Source organism: Heterodontus francisci, chromosome 4 (assembly GCF_036365525.1).
Source record: "Heterodontus francisci isolate sHetFra1 chromosome 4, sHetFra1.hap1, whole genome shotgun sequence".
Taxonomy (NCBI): domain Eukaryota; kingdom Metazoa; phylum Chordata; class Chondrichthyes; order Heterodontiformes; family Heterodontidae; genus Heterodontus; species Heterodontus francisci.
This window is the reverse complement of record NC_090374.1, coordinates 100,904,007-100,920,534: the sequence shown is the minus strand read 5'-3', so window position 1 is coordinate 100,920,534 and position 16,528 is coordinate 100,904,007. Positions and strand designations below refer to the sequence as shown.

The 16,528-nt window shown below is 44.5% G+C and overlaps 1 protein-coding gene across 1 annotated transcript in view; it reads right to left on the bottom strand.

The window, feature by feature from the left end:
* Positions 1–495: 495 nt before the first annotated feature.
* The window catches only part of prdm6 (PR domain containing 6), a 326,361-nt gene continuing 310,328 nt past the window's right edge, over positions 496–16,528 (bottom strand). The window contains exon 7 of the mRNA XM_068028856.1: positions 496–610. Coding sequence (XP_067884957.1) covers positions 496–610 — 115 coding nt within the window. The remainder of the gene's footprint in view (positions 611–16,528) is intronic.

Sequence of the window (16,528 nt, the reverse complement as noted above, 5' to 3'; positions counted from 1 at the left end):
TTAATTCAAAATGCAAAGTTTTGTTTTTCATGTTTTCATGTAGACATTACCAGTGGAAAAAAGGAGAAAGGATCCATGTCCCTCAAGTCATGCTTAAAAAGGTGCAATAAAACAATGTGCATTCTCAGTCACAACTGTGGATTGCTGAACCCACTAATTAATATTTTTCTTGCTTTGGTATTAAATAACAATTAAAAGGTTCTTAGAAATGTAATATATTCTGGGCATAAGAATCTATGCAAGTCTCCCATTTTTTGACTTTGCCCACTGAAATGAGTCGTATCTCTAATCATAAATAAATATTTTTTTTTTCTGGTCGCTTTCTCTCTCTCCTATGCCAAGATCAATTCTTTAAACATCTTACTTATTTTATTACTGCTTTTGGTTTTCTGGGACTGATTGAAAGTTGCTCAGAGGAAATCTTTGGTTTTGCTTAAGTGTCCATGACATTTAATCATGACTTTCCTTGCAGTTTAATTCCAGCCAGTCAATCAGTTAATCCACTTCAATTGATTCTGTGCTCTCAGTTATTGGTTTGCACTCGTTGGGCATCCGCTGGTGTCGACTCAGCTGCGTGGCTTGTGTGAAGCTACGATCGCACTTCTCGCACCTGTGGAGGCAATGATAAAATTGAGACAGGGAGCTACATGTGATGGGCACTTTCTCATCTCAACTAATCTGAACAGACACTTAAAAGTGGCTGAAAATTTTACAACGCTCCTGAGGTCTAATTGGTGGTTACTCCCCAGCCTTGATGCAAGTGATGGGACAAGGTCTGCTTGATTCAGAACAGAGGAATCTGTCAATAGGCAGGGAGGAAGGTGATTTCTCAAGAGATGCCTGTCCTGTTGTGGCCCTGATCACTGTCAGTTCAAATAGATAAAGAACAAAAAGAGATTTTCAGGAGCATGCCATCAAAGGAGCAGGCCTGTCGGATGTTCAAGAGCCCGAGGAGAAATTGATGACAGATTAAATTTCACCTTTCACTAATTCAAAATCACATGGAAGGGGCTGTAAATGGCACATCAGGCTCAAGAAAATACTCAATGCTTAAATACAGAATGATGCTTCAGATATGTTGGTAGTCTTGAAATTAGAAGCACAGCTACCTTTCAACAGCATTCGAGAACTCTTCATCGCTGAAAAATGCAATTTAATTTCAGATTTTCAGACCATCCTATCATTGGCTGAAAGCTGCCAATAAAATTTTTTTTAAAGATTGTACATTCTAAAGCACTCATGTGTGGCACAGTTTGAATGGCAGCTGTTGTTTGTATACAAATATTTAATAAATGACTAACTCTTAATATCTATCATTGTAAAAGCAAATAAAAGGGTAAGTAAATGTTGAAATTGATATTTTAAAAAGGTACACCTGACACCTTACAGTATAGGTTAAAAGGTTTGTGCTCAAAATAAGAAAACAGAATATTATTTAATCTTGTGTTGTCTATGCATACGCGTTTCTAGGTGCATTTTGTGTCAAAAGTCAAAGAGACACTTTGCATCTGTGGCAATTTATTCTCCTACAAAGGAATTCTAAACAAAATTTTATAAAAAATAAAAATATTGCCTGATAGGGTCAAAATAGAATTTGGATTATACAGGAGAAGAATCTCACAGAGGAGCTGGGCTAATAAAACAACATCATGCAATACTAGGGAGAGGGTATTTAAAACACCAGTTCTCCACAAGCTTGCAAACAGAATCACAGAATTGTTACAGTGCAGAAGGAGGCCATTCAGCCCATTGTGTCCACACTGGCTCTCTGCAAGAGCAATTCACTCAGTTCCATTCCCCCATCTTCTCCCCGTAACCCTGCACATTCTTCCTTTTCATATCACAGTCTAATTCCCTTTTGAATGCTTCAATTGAACCTGCCTCCACCACACTCTCAGGCAGAGCATTCCAGACCTTAACCACTCGCTGTGTGAAAAAGTTTTTCCTCATGTCATTTTGCTTCTCTTAACAAATACTTTAAATCTGTGCCCCCTCATTCTCAATCCTTTCATGAGTGGGAACAGTTTCTCTCTATCTACTCTGCCCAGACCCCTCATGATTTTGAATACCTCTATCAAATCACATCTCAGCCTCCTCTTCTCCAAAGAAAACAGTCCCAACTTCTCCAATCTATCTTCATAACTGAAGTTCCTCATCCCTGGAACCATTCTCGTGATTCTTTTCTGTACTCTCTCCAATGCCTTTATGTCTTTCCTAACATGTGGCGCCCAGAACTGCATGCAATACTCCAGCTGAGACCAAACTAGTGTCTTATACAAGTTCAAAATAACTTCCTTGCTCTTGTACTTTATGCCCCTATTAATAAAGCCCAGGATACCGTATGATTTATTAACCGCTCTCTCAACCTGTCCTGCCACCTTCAATGACTTATACACATGATGCACACAGATCCTTCTCCCTTGCACCCACTTTAGAATTATACCCTTTATTTTGTATTGTCTCTCCATGTTCTTCCTACCAAAATTAATCATTTCACATTTCTCTGCACTGAACTTCATCTGCCACCTGCCCATTCCACCAACTTGTCTATGTCCTTTTGAAGTTCTACACTATCCTCCTCACAGTTCACAATGCTTCCAAGTTTCGTATCATCCGTAAATTTTGTAATTGTGCCCTGGACACCAAGGTGGTCTTCTTCTTTGTCCACCTTGTCTCGAGAGACAATGGGTAAGTGCCTAGAGGTGGTCAGTGGTCAGTGGTTTGTGAAGCAGAGCCTGGAGTGGCTATAAAGGCCAATTCTAGAGTGATAGACTCTTCCACAGGTGCTGCAGATAAGATTGGTTTTCGGGGCTGTTACACAGTTGGCTCTCCTCTTGTGCCTCTAACTTTTTTCCTGCCAACAGCTAAGTCTCTTCGGCTTGCCACTCTTTAGCCCCGCCTTTATGGCTGTCCGCCAGCTCTGGCAATCACTGGTAAATGACTCCCACAACTTGTGATCAATGTCACAGGACTTCATGTCGCGTTTGCAGACGTCTTTAAAGCGGTGACATGGATGGCCGGTGCGAGCTCACTGTACAATGTGTCCTTGGGGATCCTGCCATCTTCCATGTAGCTCACATGGCCAAGCCATCTCAAGCGCCATTGGCTCAGTAGGGTGTATACGCTGGGGATGTTGGCCACCTTGAGGAGATCTGCATTGGAGATACGGTCCTGCCACCTGATGCCAAGGATTCTCCGGAGGCAGCGAAGATGGAATGAATTGAGACGTCGCTCTTGGCTGACATACGTTGCCCAGGCCTCTCTGCCGTAGAGCAAGTACTGAGGACACAGGCTTGATACACTTGGACTTTTGTGTTCCGTGCCCATGCGCCATTTTCCCAAATTCTCTTGGCCAGTCTGGACATAGCAGTGGACGCCTTTCCCATGCGCTTGTTGATTTCTGCATCGAGAGTCTGATTACTGGTGATAGTTGAGCCTAGGTAGGTGAACTCTTGAACCACTTCCAGAGCGTGGTCGCTGATATTGATGGATGGAGCATTTCTGACGTCCTGTCCCATGATGTTCATTTTCTTGAGGCTGATGGTTAGGCCAAATTCATTGCAGGCAGACGCAATCCTGTCGATAAGTCTCTGCAGACACTCTTCAGTGTGGGATGTTACTGCAGCATCGTCAGCAAAGAGGAGTTCCCTGATGAGGACTTTCCATACTTTGGTCTTCGCTCTTAGATGGGCAAGGTTGAACAACCTGCCATCTGATCTTGTGTGGAGGAAAATTCCTTCTTCTGAAGATTTGAACGCATGTGAGAACAGCAGGGAGAAGAAGATCACAAAAAGTGTATGTGCGAGAACACAGCCCTGTTTCATGCCACTCAGGATAGGAAAGGGGTCTGATGAGGTGCCGCTATGCTGCATTGTGCCTTTCATATTGTCATGGAATGAGGTGATGATATTGAGTAACTTTGGTGGACATCCGATCTTTGCTAGTAGTTTGAAGAGATCACATCTGCTGACGAGGTCAAAGGCTTTGGTGAGATCAATGAAAGCAACGTAGAGGGGCATCTGTTGCTCGTGGCATTTCTCCTGCAGCTGGTGAAGGGAGAACAGCATGTCAATGGTGGATCTCTGTGCTCGAAAGCCACATTGTGCCTCAGGGTAGACACGCTCAGCCAGCTTCTGGAGCCCGCTTAAAATGACTCGAGTGAAGACCTTCCCCAGTACGCTGAGCAGGGAGATTCCACAGTAGTTGTTGCAGTCACCGCATTCACCCTTGTTCTTTTCGATATAAATTTTGAAATTGTGCCCTGTACACCAAGGTCTAGGGTCATTAATATAGATTAGGAAAAGCAAGGGTCCCAACACTGACCCTGGGGAACTCCACTGCAATCCTTCCTCCAGCCCAAAAAACATCCATTAACCACTATTCTTTGTTTCCTGTCACTCAGCCAATTCCATATCCATGTTGCTACTGTCCCTTTTATTCCATGAGCTATAAGTTTGTTCACAAGTCTGTTGTGTGGCACTTTATCAAACACCTTTTGAAAGTCTATGTACACCACATCAACTCCATTGCCCTCATGAACTCTGTTACCTCCTCAAAAAACTCCAGAAAGTTAGTTAACCACGATTTTCCCTTAAGAAATCCATGCTGGTTTTCCTTAATTAACCCACGCTTGTCTATGTGACTATTAATTTTGTCCCAAATTATTTTTTCTAGAAGTTTCTCTATCACCGAAGTTAAACTGACTGACCTGTAGTTTCTGGGCTTATCTTTGCACCCTTTTTTGAACAAGGGTGTAATGTTTGCAATTCTCCAGTCCTTTGACATCACCCCTGAGTCTAAGGACGACTTAAAAATTATTGCCAGTGCCTCCGCGATTTCCGCCCTCACTTCCCTCAGAATCCTTGGATAAATCTGATCCGGTCCTGGTGTTTTATCCACTTTAAGTACTGACAGCCTATCTAATACATCCTCTTTATCAATTTTAAACCCTTCTAGTGTCTGAATTACCTCCTCTTTCACCATTGCTTGGGTTGCACCTTCTTCCTTGGTAAAGATTGATGCAAAGTATTCATTTAATACCTCAGCTATGCCCTCTGCCTCCATGTGTAAATCCCCTTTATTTTGGTCCCTAATTGGCCCCATTCCTCCTTTTACCACCCTTTTACTATTTATGTATTTCTAAAAAACTTTGGGATTTCCTTTAATCCCTAGCTGCCAGTCTCTTTTCATGCTTCTCCTATTTGCTTTTTCACTTCCCCTCTGGACCTTCTATATTTAGACTGGTTCTCAATAGTATTTTCTACCTGGCATCTGTCATAAGCATACTTTTCTTCTTTATCTTAATCTCTACCTCTTTTGTCATCCAGGGAGCTCTGGATTTGTTTGCTCTACCTTTCCCCTTCGAGGGAACATACCTTGACTGTGCCCAAACCGTCTCTTCTTTGAAGGTAGCCCATTGTTCAGCTACTGGTTTTTCCTGCCAATTTTTGACGCCAATTTATTCACCCCAGCTCCATTCTTACTCCATTGAAGTTGGCTTTCCCCCAGTTAATTATTCTTACTCTGGATTGTTTGTCCTTTTCCATAGTTAGCCTAAACCTTATGATCACTGATCATCATGATCAATGTCCCTGAAATGCTCTCCTATTGATATTTGATCCACTTGGCCCACCTCATTCCCAAGAACCAGATCTAGCAGTGCCTCCTTTCTCATTGGACTAGCAACATACTGCTGTAGAAAATTTTCCTGAACACACTCTTGGAACTCTTGCCCCTCACTGCCCTTTACACTACTACTATCCCAGTCTACGTTTGGATAATTAAAGTCCCCCATTATAACTACTCTATCATTTTTGCACCTCTCTGTAATTTCCTTGCAAATTTGTTCCCCCACGTCTCTCCCACTAACTAATGGCCTATAGACAACACCGATCAATGTAACCGCACCTTTTTCGTTCCTTGGTTCCAGCCAAACTGATTCTGTCCTCGACCCCTCTGGAACATCCTTTTTCTCCAACACTGCAATGCTTTCCTTAACCAATACCACCACCCCTCCTCCTTTTTCCCCTTTTCTATTTTTCCTGAACACCTTGTATCCAGGAATATTTAACACCCAGTCCTGCCCTTCTTTGAGCCAGGTCTCTGTTTTCGTCACAACATCATATTTCCACATGGCAATCTGCGCCTATACCTCATCACTCTTGTTTTTTAAATCAAATGACTACAAATCCCAATAAGTCTTTTAAGTATTTCTCAACCACATCATTCTACCTTGTGAATACATGCATCAATCCCTTCTATATTCAGAAATACATTTTATTGCTTTTTAAGCCCACACACACTATCAGCTTCAGTAGCTTTTTTGGTAACTTATTACATTGTTTTATTAAGTTTAATGCAAAAAACAGTTCCAACTGAATTCCATTCTTACTCCTAATATTATAGAAACTAGAACTAGGAGTCACAAATATGAGATAGTCATTAATAAATTCAATCGGGCATTCAGGTGAAACATCTTTAGGAGAGAATGGTGAGAATGTGAAATTTCTTACCACAAGGAATAGTTGAGGCAGCTCACATAGATGTATTTAAGGGGAAGCTAGATAAACACATGAGGGAGAAAGAAATAGAAAGATATGTCTATGGGGTCAGATGAAGAAGGGTGGGAGGAGGCTCACACCTGTTAGGTTGAATGCCCATTTCTTGTGCTATAAACACTATGGCCGAAATTTTATGGTGGGCAGACGGGAGCTGGCCTCCGATGTAAAAGTCAGTGGCGAACCCGCTTCCGCCTCACCTGGGGAGCCATTCCCTATTTTATGGGTCCCCAGGTTTTAACTGTTTCGAGGCGGGACTTCCACCTGCTTGAGGGAGGAAGTCCCACCTCATTGAGCTGCCAGCCAATCAGCGGGCTGGCAGTTCTCAGTCCCAGCAGCTCCCAAAAGATGTCGGGGAGCTGGGAGGAAAGGTAAATTTTGATTGCCTCACCGGGGGTAATCGGTCGGGCCCCGATAAGGCAAGGGTAGTCATTTGGGAGGAAGCGGGGGGGGGGGAGAGCGTGTTGGGTCTTGGGATGGTTTGGGTTGCAGGGTTCCCCCCACCCCCCACCCCGAGATGATCAGAAGCCACCTGCTTTTCCCAGGCGGCTTTTCCGGCTCCAGGACGCCCGCTTGCCAAGCATAAAATCCACGTGGAGGCGGGCGAAGGCCCTTAAGTGGCTGTTAAGTGGCCGCTTAAGGGCCTTGACTGGCCTGGGGTGGGCGGGTCATTCCCCCCGCCCTACATAAAGGGGGGCGGAGGCGGAATCGGAGGCCTCCCGGAGCCTCCCACTCCAGTTTACGCCACCCAACCGCCACCATCTGGTTCATTGGGGTGGCGTAAAATTCCGGCCAACGTAATACTTGCAAAATGCAATTTGTTAATTTTTTTAACTTGTAAGTTAAATGAGACAGGAGGAGATGTTCACAGGACCATTTTCTTGATTGAATGTCAATGGACATCCAAATGTAGAGTACCAAGAAAATACGGTGCAGTGGCCTGCCCTCAAAACCTGGCCAATGAGTCTTGGGGGTAGGCTGAAGATGGTCAAGTCACAGTTGCATGTGAATTGCAATGCTTATGGTTTAATAACCACAGGTGATTGTGTTTTTACTGTTAGTTTTATGATAGGAAAACAGCTTACAAACTGACTGTCCTGTTTCCCCTCCCCTCTGAAATAAACAAAATGATGTGCACACATATTATTCACGATGGCAAATTCAAAGCTGAGTTTCCTGGTTTAAAAACCCTTCATCATAATGTTCAATTTTCCCAGAATATCTTTGTCTTTAGAATCTTCAAAACCTCAATTGAGTACAAAAAATGTAAAATGGGAACTTTTAAAGGCCTGATTTTCCTAATCCTTGCTGCTGGGAAACACCCATTTCCATGGGTGCAAAGGGAAGAAAAGTGGATGGAGACCTGGTTCACTGGCCCTTCCCCCTCTCCTTTTTACACTGCCCCAGGATTTCTGGAGCATTATTGGGGATACAGAGCTCGGCCAGCGTTAGTGCAGGCCTAACAGAGTCAGTTAAATGAGGCAGGAGGGGATGTTCACAGTATCATTTTCTTCGTTGAATGTCACTAGATATCCAAATGTAGGGCACCAAGAAAATATGGTGCAGCAGCCTGGCCCAAAACCTGGCAAATGAGCATTTGCTGGGGTCCTGGGGATAGGTTGAAGATGGTCAAGTCAGTTCTTCAGCTGAAATCAGGACCATTTGATTTCTGATGGAGAGGCCTGCATTGGTTCCTGACATTCCTGCTGCTTCAATTGGCATTAGGCCTTGCCAGGGATCATTCAGGGCCAACGAAATGGTGCGGAACAAGAAATCCTGGTGCACCTTGACAGGGGCAGTGCACTTTGGATGCACTGCCCCAGTTCAGTGCTGGGGTGGGTGGGTATCGGGAAAACATGAATACCCCATATTCTCCTTGCTTTTGAAGCTAGATCTATTTGTACAGATTTAAATGTATGTATAATTTTTTTTTCCAGCACTTGCAAAAGCAGTGACATTTTTGGAGTGAAATCTATGATCAAAAAAGAGTATGGTTGATTGCAAATTTGTGCTCTGATGATGGTTGACAGCCAAAATATTAACCTATCTTTTCAAATTCTGAGGAAACCTGCTATATATTTCTGGCATTTTGTGTTTTTAATATAGATTGCAAACCTATTTAAACATATATATTTCCCCAGCAAGCCACGTGTATAATGCATTTTTAAACCAAAACGACTTTGAGCTTCTCTCCAAAGGTTATAAAATACAGTGAAAATACTGAACAGCTGCTCATACAAAAAAGCAGCTGCTTCCACAAACAAGCCATCAAGGTGATGTAATAGAAAGGTCACAGAATAACATCACATAGAAATGTGACAGAGCCTCTCTGTAGCATTATTAAGAAGAGATTCATTCTAATGGCAATGAATCCAGGAAACTCTTTATAGAATTTACTTTAAATAGACCAAAAGATCAATCAGAACTGGAAAGGCCTCCTCTCTGTCTATGCAGTTCATGGAACTCTATATGCCTCAGACCAATGGGGCAGAGCCTTGTTACTTGTCTGAAGGAACATGAAAGAGCTAAAAATTCCTCTGCCTGAAACAAATAGGTTTTAAGAGGCAACATCAGATTGATTGGAAAGATGTAAAATTCAATAGAACAATGAGAACAGGAGGAAATTTTGTTGAATCTTTATAGGATGCAGTAATAGGATTATAAATTTTGCAAAAACATTTGACCCACTTTCTGATGTCGATTGGTCTTTAAAAAGAACTTCCTGTTCAGAGAAACAATAGTAAACATCACATACTTCTTTGGGACAAGTAGAATCATAGAATTACACAAAACTATTTGGCCCATTGCACCTATGCCAGCCCTCTGAGTTAGCCATTTAGTCCCATTGCTCTTCCCTTACCTTATATACACTGCCATCACCATCCCCGGGTATGTCCTGTCCCACCGGCAGGACAGACCCAGCAGAGGTGGTGGCACAGTGGTATACAGTATGGAGGGAGTTGCCCTGGGAGTCTTCAACATTGACTCTGGACCCCATGAAGTCTCATGGCATCAGATCAAACATGGACAAGGAAACCTCCTGTTGATTACCACCTACCACACTCCCTCAGCTGATGAGTCAGTACTCCTCCATGTTGAACATCACTTTCAGGAAGCACTGAGGGTGGCAAGGGCACAGAATGTACTCTGCGTGGGGGACTTCAATGTCCATCACCAAGAGTGACTCGGTAGCACCACTACTGACCGAGCTGGCCGAGCCCTAAAGGACATAGCTGCTAGACTGAGAATGTGGCAGGTGGTGAGGGAACCGACAAGAGGGGAAAACATACTTGACCTCGTCCTCACAAATCTGCCTGCTGCGGATGCATCTGTCCATGACAGCATTGGTAGGGGTGACCACCGCACAGTCGCTGTGGAGACTAAGTCCCACCTTCACATTGAGGATACCCTCCTTCGTGTTGTGTGGCACTACCACCGTGCCAAATGGGATAGATTTTGAACAGATCCAGCAATGCAAAACTGGGCATCCATGAGGCACTGTGGGCCATCAGCAGCATCAGAATTGTACTCAACCACAATCTGTAACCTCATGGTCCGGCATATCCCCCACTCTACCATTACCATCAAGCCAGGAGACCAACCCTGGTTCAATGAAGAGTGCCGGAGGGCATGCCAGGAGCAGCACCAGGCATACCTCAAAATGAGGTGTCAACCTGGTGAAGCTACAACAGAGGACTATCTGCGTGCCAAAGTGCCTAAGCAGCATGCGATAGACAGAGCTAAGCGATCCCATAACCAACAGATCAGATCTAAGCTCTGCAGTCCTGCCACATCCAGCCGTGAATGGTGGTGGACAATTAAACAACTAACTGGAGGAGGTGGCTCCACAAATGTCCCCATCCTCAATGATGGAGGAGCCCAGCACATCAGTGCAAAAGATAAGGCTGAAGCATTTGAAACAACCTTCAGCCAGAAGTGCTGAGTTGATGATCCATCTCAGCCTCCTCCTGAAGTCCCCAGCATCACAGATCACTCCGCGTGATATCAAGAAACGACTGAAGGCACTGGATACTGCAAAGGCTATGGGTCCTGACAATATTCCGGCAATAGTACTGAAGACCCGTGCTCTAGAACTTGCCGCGCCCCTAGCCAAGCTGTTCCAGTACAGCTACAACACTGGCATCTACCCTGCAATGTGGAAAATTGCTCAGGTATGTCCTGTACACAAAAAGCAGGACAAGTCCAACCCGGCCAATTACCGCTCCATCAGCCTACTCTCAATCATCAGTAAAGTGATGGAAGGTGTCATCAACAGTGCCATCAAGCGGCACTTGCTTAGCAATAACCTGCTCAGTGATGCTCAGTTTGGGTTCTGCCAGGGTCACTCAGCTCCTGACCTCATTACAGCCTTGGTTCAAACATGGACAAAAGAGCTGAACTCAAGAGGTGAGGTGAGAGTGACTGCCCTTGACATCAAGGCAGCATTTGACAGAGTATGGCATCAAGGAGCCCTAGCAAAACTGAGGTCAATGGGAATCAGGGGGAAAAGCCTCCGCTGGCTGGAGTCATACCTAACGCAAAGGAAGATGGTTGTGGTTGTGGAGGTCAATCCTCTGAGCTCCAGGACATCATTGCAGGAGTTCCTCAGGGTAGTGTCCTAGGCCCAACCATCTTCAGCTGCTTCATCAATGACCTTCCTTCAATCATAAGGTCAGAAGTGGGGATGTTCGCTGATGATTGCACAATGTTCAGCACCATTCATGACTCCTCAGATACTGAAGCAGTCCGTGTAGAAATGCAGCAACACCTGGACAATATCCAGGCTTGAGCTGATAAGTGGCAAGTAACATTTGTGCCACACAAGTGCCAGGCAATGACCATCTCCAACAAGAGAGAATCTTACCATCTCCCCTTAACATTCAATGGCATTACCATTGCTGAATCCTCCACTATCAACATCCTAGGGGTTACCATTGACCAGAAACTGAACTGGAGTAGCCATATAAATACCGTGGCTACGAGAAGGTCAAAGGCTAGGAATCCTGAGGTGCGTAACTCACCTCCTGACTCCCCAAAGCCTGTCCACCATCTACAAGGCACAAGTCAGGAGTGTGATGGAATACTCTCCACTTGCCTGGATGGGTGCAGCTCCAACAACACTCAAGAAGCTCAACACCACCCAGGACAAAGCAGCCAGCTTGATTGGCACCCCACCTACAAACATTCACTCCCTTCACCACCGACGCACAGTGGTAGCAGTGTGTACCATCTGCAAGATGCACTGCAGCAACACATCAAGGCTCCTTAGACAGCACCTTCCAAACCCGTGACCTCTATCAACTAGAAGGACAAGGGCAACAAATGCATGGGAACACCACCACCTGCAAGTTCCCCTCCAAGTCACACACCATCCTGACTTGGAACTATATCGCCGTTCCTTCACTGTCGCTGGGTCAAAATCCTGGAACTCCCTTCCTAACAGCACTGTGGGTGTGCCTACCCCACATGGACTGCAGCGGTTCAAGAAGGCAGCTCACCACCACCTTCTCGAGGGCAATTAGGGATGGGCAATAAATGCTGGCCTAGCCAGTGACACCCACATCCCATGAATGAATACTAAAAAACATTTGTTTTTCTTTCCAATATATTTGCATTGTCCTTTTAAAGACTATCTGCTGCCAATAATATTTCTGGTAAGAATTCCATGTTCTAGCAACTTTGGCGGAGAACTTTGTTTGCGAAGCACTGAGACTTACCTCAATTCTCCTTATTGTTACGACCAATTGAAAAAGAGGTCTAGGGTTCCCTTTCAGCCTTCACCTGGTCTTACTGTAACAGGGTTTTATTTTAAACACACTTTGTTTATAGCTTCCCCTTGGTGAATCCTTGTTCACCGCTTTCCAATTATAAAGTAAAGAAAAGAGCACAAACAGGCTTTCTTATGTTTAAAGAAGAAAGGTGAAATTTCATCAAACTTAAACTTAAACTCTAATTTGGTTGACGCCTACAGATACATGACACGCTCACGCTAGCATGTATGCATGATACACACATGCAAATAGAGAAGAAAAATGAAAGTGTAAAGGTTTGAGGCAATATCTGAAGAGTTGTTGTTACGGTTATTCGAGCTCACTGTAGAGTCCTTGATTGTAGGTGGATATTGCTTTTCGTTGGGGCCCAGTATTCTTCTTAAACCTTGTTCACAGTAGGAGACTTTTCTCTCTTGGGTTCATGTGTCTTCAGTTGGTTTTTGGAGTTCCGTAAGAAAGAGATGGGAACAGACAGGAGAGGCTGTGTTGAGCCAGCCAGGAGAGGGCTTTTCAATCCAGGACCAAGCGCTTTCTCCATGCTTTCAGTTCAAACTCTACAACTTTAAAAAAAAACCCAGACTGCCAAGCAGGTTAGTCATGTGACCAACCGGTCTGGCCACGTCTGTTTGTGGATTGTATTGGAGCAGGGGATAGCTCCTTTGTTCCCAAAAACTGTCTGTTATTGTGCAAAAATGTCTTTCTAGCCAGGAGCCTGGCAACCCCTTGTCACAGGCCTTCTCTTCTTCCCAGCAATAATTTAAAATTTAATGTCCATGTGATGAAATTACTAAGTCTCAATCTTGGCAGGTGGGGACCTGCATGACACCTCCACACCCAGGGGAATTAAATGCAATTTGAGAAAAGGCGCATTTCATTCGAAGAGTTGAGAGAAAATATATAAGATACAGGAAAAAACCATGCATTTCTCTCATTCATTTCCATTCATTCATAAATCCTAAAGCTGATTAAAATTGCCTGTCTTTTCCTGTTTTTGGCATCCCAGTAACCATATGGTTCTTTGGGGAGGTTTTTCTTCAGTTTGCCCATTGCCATTACTGCCAAAGGTCTTTGTTCCTGTTGAAGTCTGTAAAGGGAGATGGGTGGTTTTTCTTTGGTTCTGACTGTGGGAGAGGATTCTTTGTTAATCTCCCCTTTGTTCTCTGAGACACTCCTGCCTGCAGGTATTTGTGCAAACTCTACTGCACTCCCCTGCGACACTTCAACTAGGTGAGGCATCAGCCTCATGTTTTCTTTCTTTGCTCCCATAGGTCTTTCTTTGTCTCTGGTGGGGTGCTTCGAGAGTCTACATTTATGTAGGAGGATATGGGGTCTAATCTTTCAAATTTTTCGGGGTTGGTTGACTGGACTGTAGGGGTTTTCATCTGGAATTCCTCCCAGACTTCCTTTAACCGGCTCTCTTGGTCACTTTTTCCCTTTCCCTTTCTAAACTTTTGCCAGCCTTGTGCCTGCTTGTCCCCTTTTGTTCTCAGCAGGGGTCCCTTACACTTCACCAGCCCTCTGCTGGAGGGTCCTTCTAATACCGGTACAGGACTTAGCAGTGCAGGTTTCACTGGATGTTTGTATTTCCCCTCAAGCTGGCATATGTGGCAACTCTTGCAGTACTCCACCCCATCTCTGTGGAGTTTAGGCCAGTCAAACTGCTGTCTTATGCAGGCCTTGGTCTTTCATATATTGGCATGTACAGCCACTGTAGTCTCGTGGGGCCTTTTTAATATTTCTCTCGGGTACATCTGAGAACTACTGTCCACTCCTTGCTCTCAGGTCTGTGAAGAGAACTCCATTTCCTCATCAGTACCTCATTCTTTAAATAGTAGGAATCAGGGACTCCCTCTGCTTCACTTTCAGACTGGCAGCCTGTAATAACTCTTGCAATACTGGGCCAGCATGCTGAGCCTCAGCTAGGGAAAATCCATTTAATTCATTCCCTGGGTCTCCTAACTTTCCAAAGAAAGTCTCAGACAGACAGACCTGGTCATCTGCCTGCAGTGCTGATTCAGTCTCCTCTGGGGGAGCTGGTTTGATCATGGCCTGATCCACTACACATTCAGGGAAACTGCAGGGGACTGTCTCCCGCCACTGCCCTGTCTCTCTGACCTCCTGCGGTCTTTCTTTCACTACTGGGGGGAGCTACCACCTTCACGCCCGTCAGATCATTACCTAGGAGCAGGTCAACCCCGTCCACAGGCAAACTAGGGACAATCCCTACGGTCATCGGTCCCGAAACTAGATCACACTCCAGGTGCAACCGGTGTACAGGTACAGGTATACACTGCCCTCCAATGCCATTCACCACCATTTTGGTGTTCACTGCACTCCCTAGGAGAAAGGTCAGGCCTTTTCCCAGTAAAAGGAATCTAGTGGCCCCTGAGTCCCTGAGAATCACGATGGGCTTGTTTGCCCCACTCGAGGGGTATGTGGTGACTTTCCTTTCAGACACAAAACCCTGATAACCTTCAGAAATCCTCTTAAATTTTTCTGCACTTGCAGTCGTAAGCTTCCTTGCTCTCACTCTTACTGCAGTTAAAGCCACAGCTTGTTCTGCTGGGCTTTCCATCAGGTTCACTTCTTCACTGAGCAGCTGTGCCCTGATTAACCCTACCGGTTTTCCCTTTAGTTTCCAGTTGTCAGCTTTTAAATGCCCTGCTTTATTATAATGGAAGCACACAGGTCTCTGGGTCTCACTCTTGCTCACAGCACTTCCTTTTAGGCTGGAGGAGGGCCTGCTGTGTCTCCTGCTTTCCTTTCTCCCCCAGGACTGCCTGGGCTTCTGTCACCTTCCCACCTTTTGTCCTTTTCAGATTTGTGGTGGTGATTAGGAAAGGTTCTCCCCTGGGAAACCTACTTATAAATTAAAGCAAACTCATCAGCCAGAACGGCCACTTGCCGGGCTCTCTGAACCCGCTGCTCCTCTACATGGGCCTTTATCAACAGTGGGAGAGAGTTTTTAAATTCCTTTAATAGAACTACTTCCCTGAGATTCTCATAGCTGAGCTGTACTTTAAGAGCACTCCACCAGTGGTCAAAAGCCAGCTGCTTACTTCTTTCAAGCTCCAGATAAGTTTGATTAGCTTGCTTCTTGAGGGTTCTAAACTTCTGGCGGTAGGCTTCCGGTGCTAATTCATAATTTGATGAACTCTGATCTGGCAACAGGGAATAAACCTCATGAACTTTTCCAGTTAGCTTGCTTCACAGTAAAAGAGACCAGGTCTCAGCTGGTCATTTTAGCTGCCTTGCCAGTTTTTCAGAAGACAAAAAAAATGTCTCCACATCTTCCTCATTGAATTTTGGGATTAGATGAGCTAGTTTTAACAATTCCGTACCCAGCCCTGAATTACGCTGCTCTATATTGGCCATGCTTTCACTTGGGTTACTCTGTCACACCCCCACCCTCACCCCACCCCCTCAATCTCCAGTTCTACTCTCTTTCTTTGCATTCTTTCTGGAATCTTCTTTTTTTCTCCCTCTCTCTCTCCTGCCTTTCATTTTCTTCTGGAAGGCTCTTTCTTTCTCTTCACGTTCCTTCTGGAAGGCTCTCTCTTTCCCCCTCTCCTGCCTCTCTCTCTCTTATTCCTCTAATTCCTTTGTTCCAATTGTATCCTTGTTAGCAGTACCCTTTCTGGATCTGCTTCTAACCCTATTTCTGTTTCTTCAGATTCAAAGGAAAAATAGTTGGCCACTAGCCTTAAGAGTTCAGACTTCCTAGCCTTGCCAAATAGAGTGATCTCACACTGCTCAGCCATTTTCCTCAACTCCACCATAGACAATGCTTTTAACTTATCCCAAGTTACTTCAGCCTGGCTTGGAGAGCTACTAGCTTTAGTTGCAGACATGTTAGTATTCAATCACACACAATCACAAGAAAACCTGTAATAATCTTGCTCTTTTTTGATTGGGAACAATTTGGCTTCCCACTTCCAATTTCTCTCGTTTGTCTGTGCGTCAATTCCGCATGGTAACACTCAAATTTCTGTTACAACCAGGTGAGAAAGAGGATTAGGGTTCCCTTTCAGCCTTCACCTGGTCTTACTGTAGCAGGGTTTTATTCTTAAACACACTTTGTTTTTAGCTCCCCCTTGGTGAATCCTTGTTCACCACTTTCCAATTATAAAGAAACAAGCACAAACAGGCTTTTTTAGGTTTAAAGAAGAAAAGTGAAATTTGATTAAACTTAAACTCTAA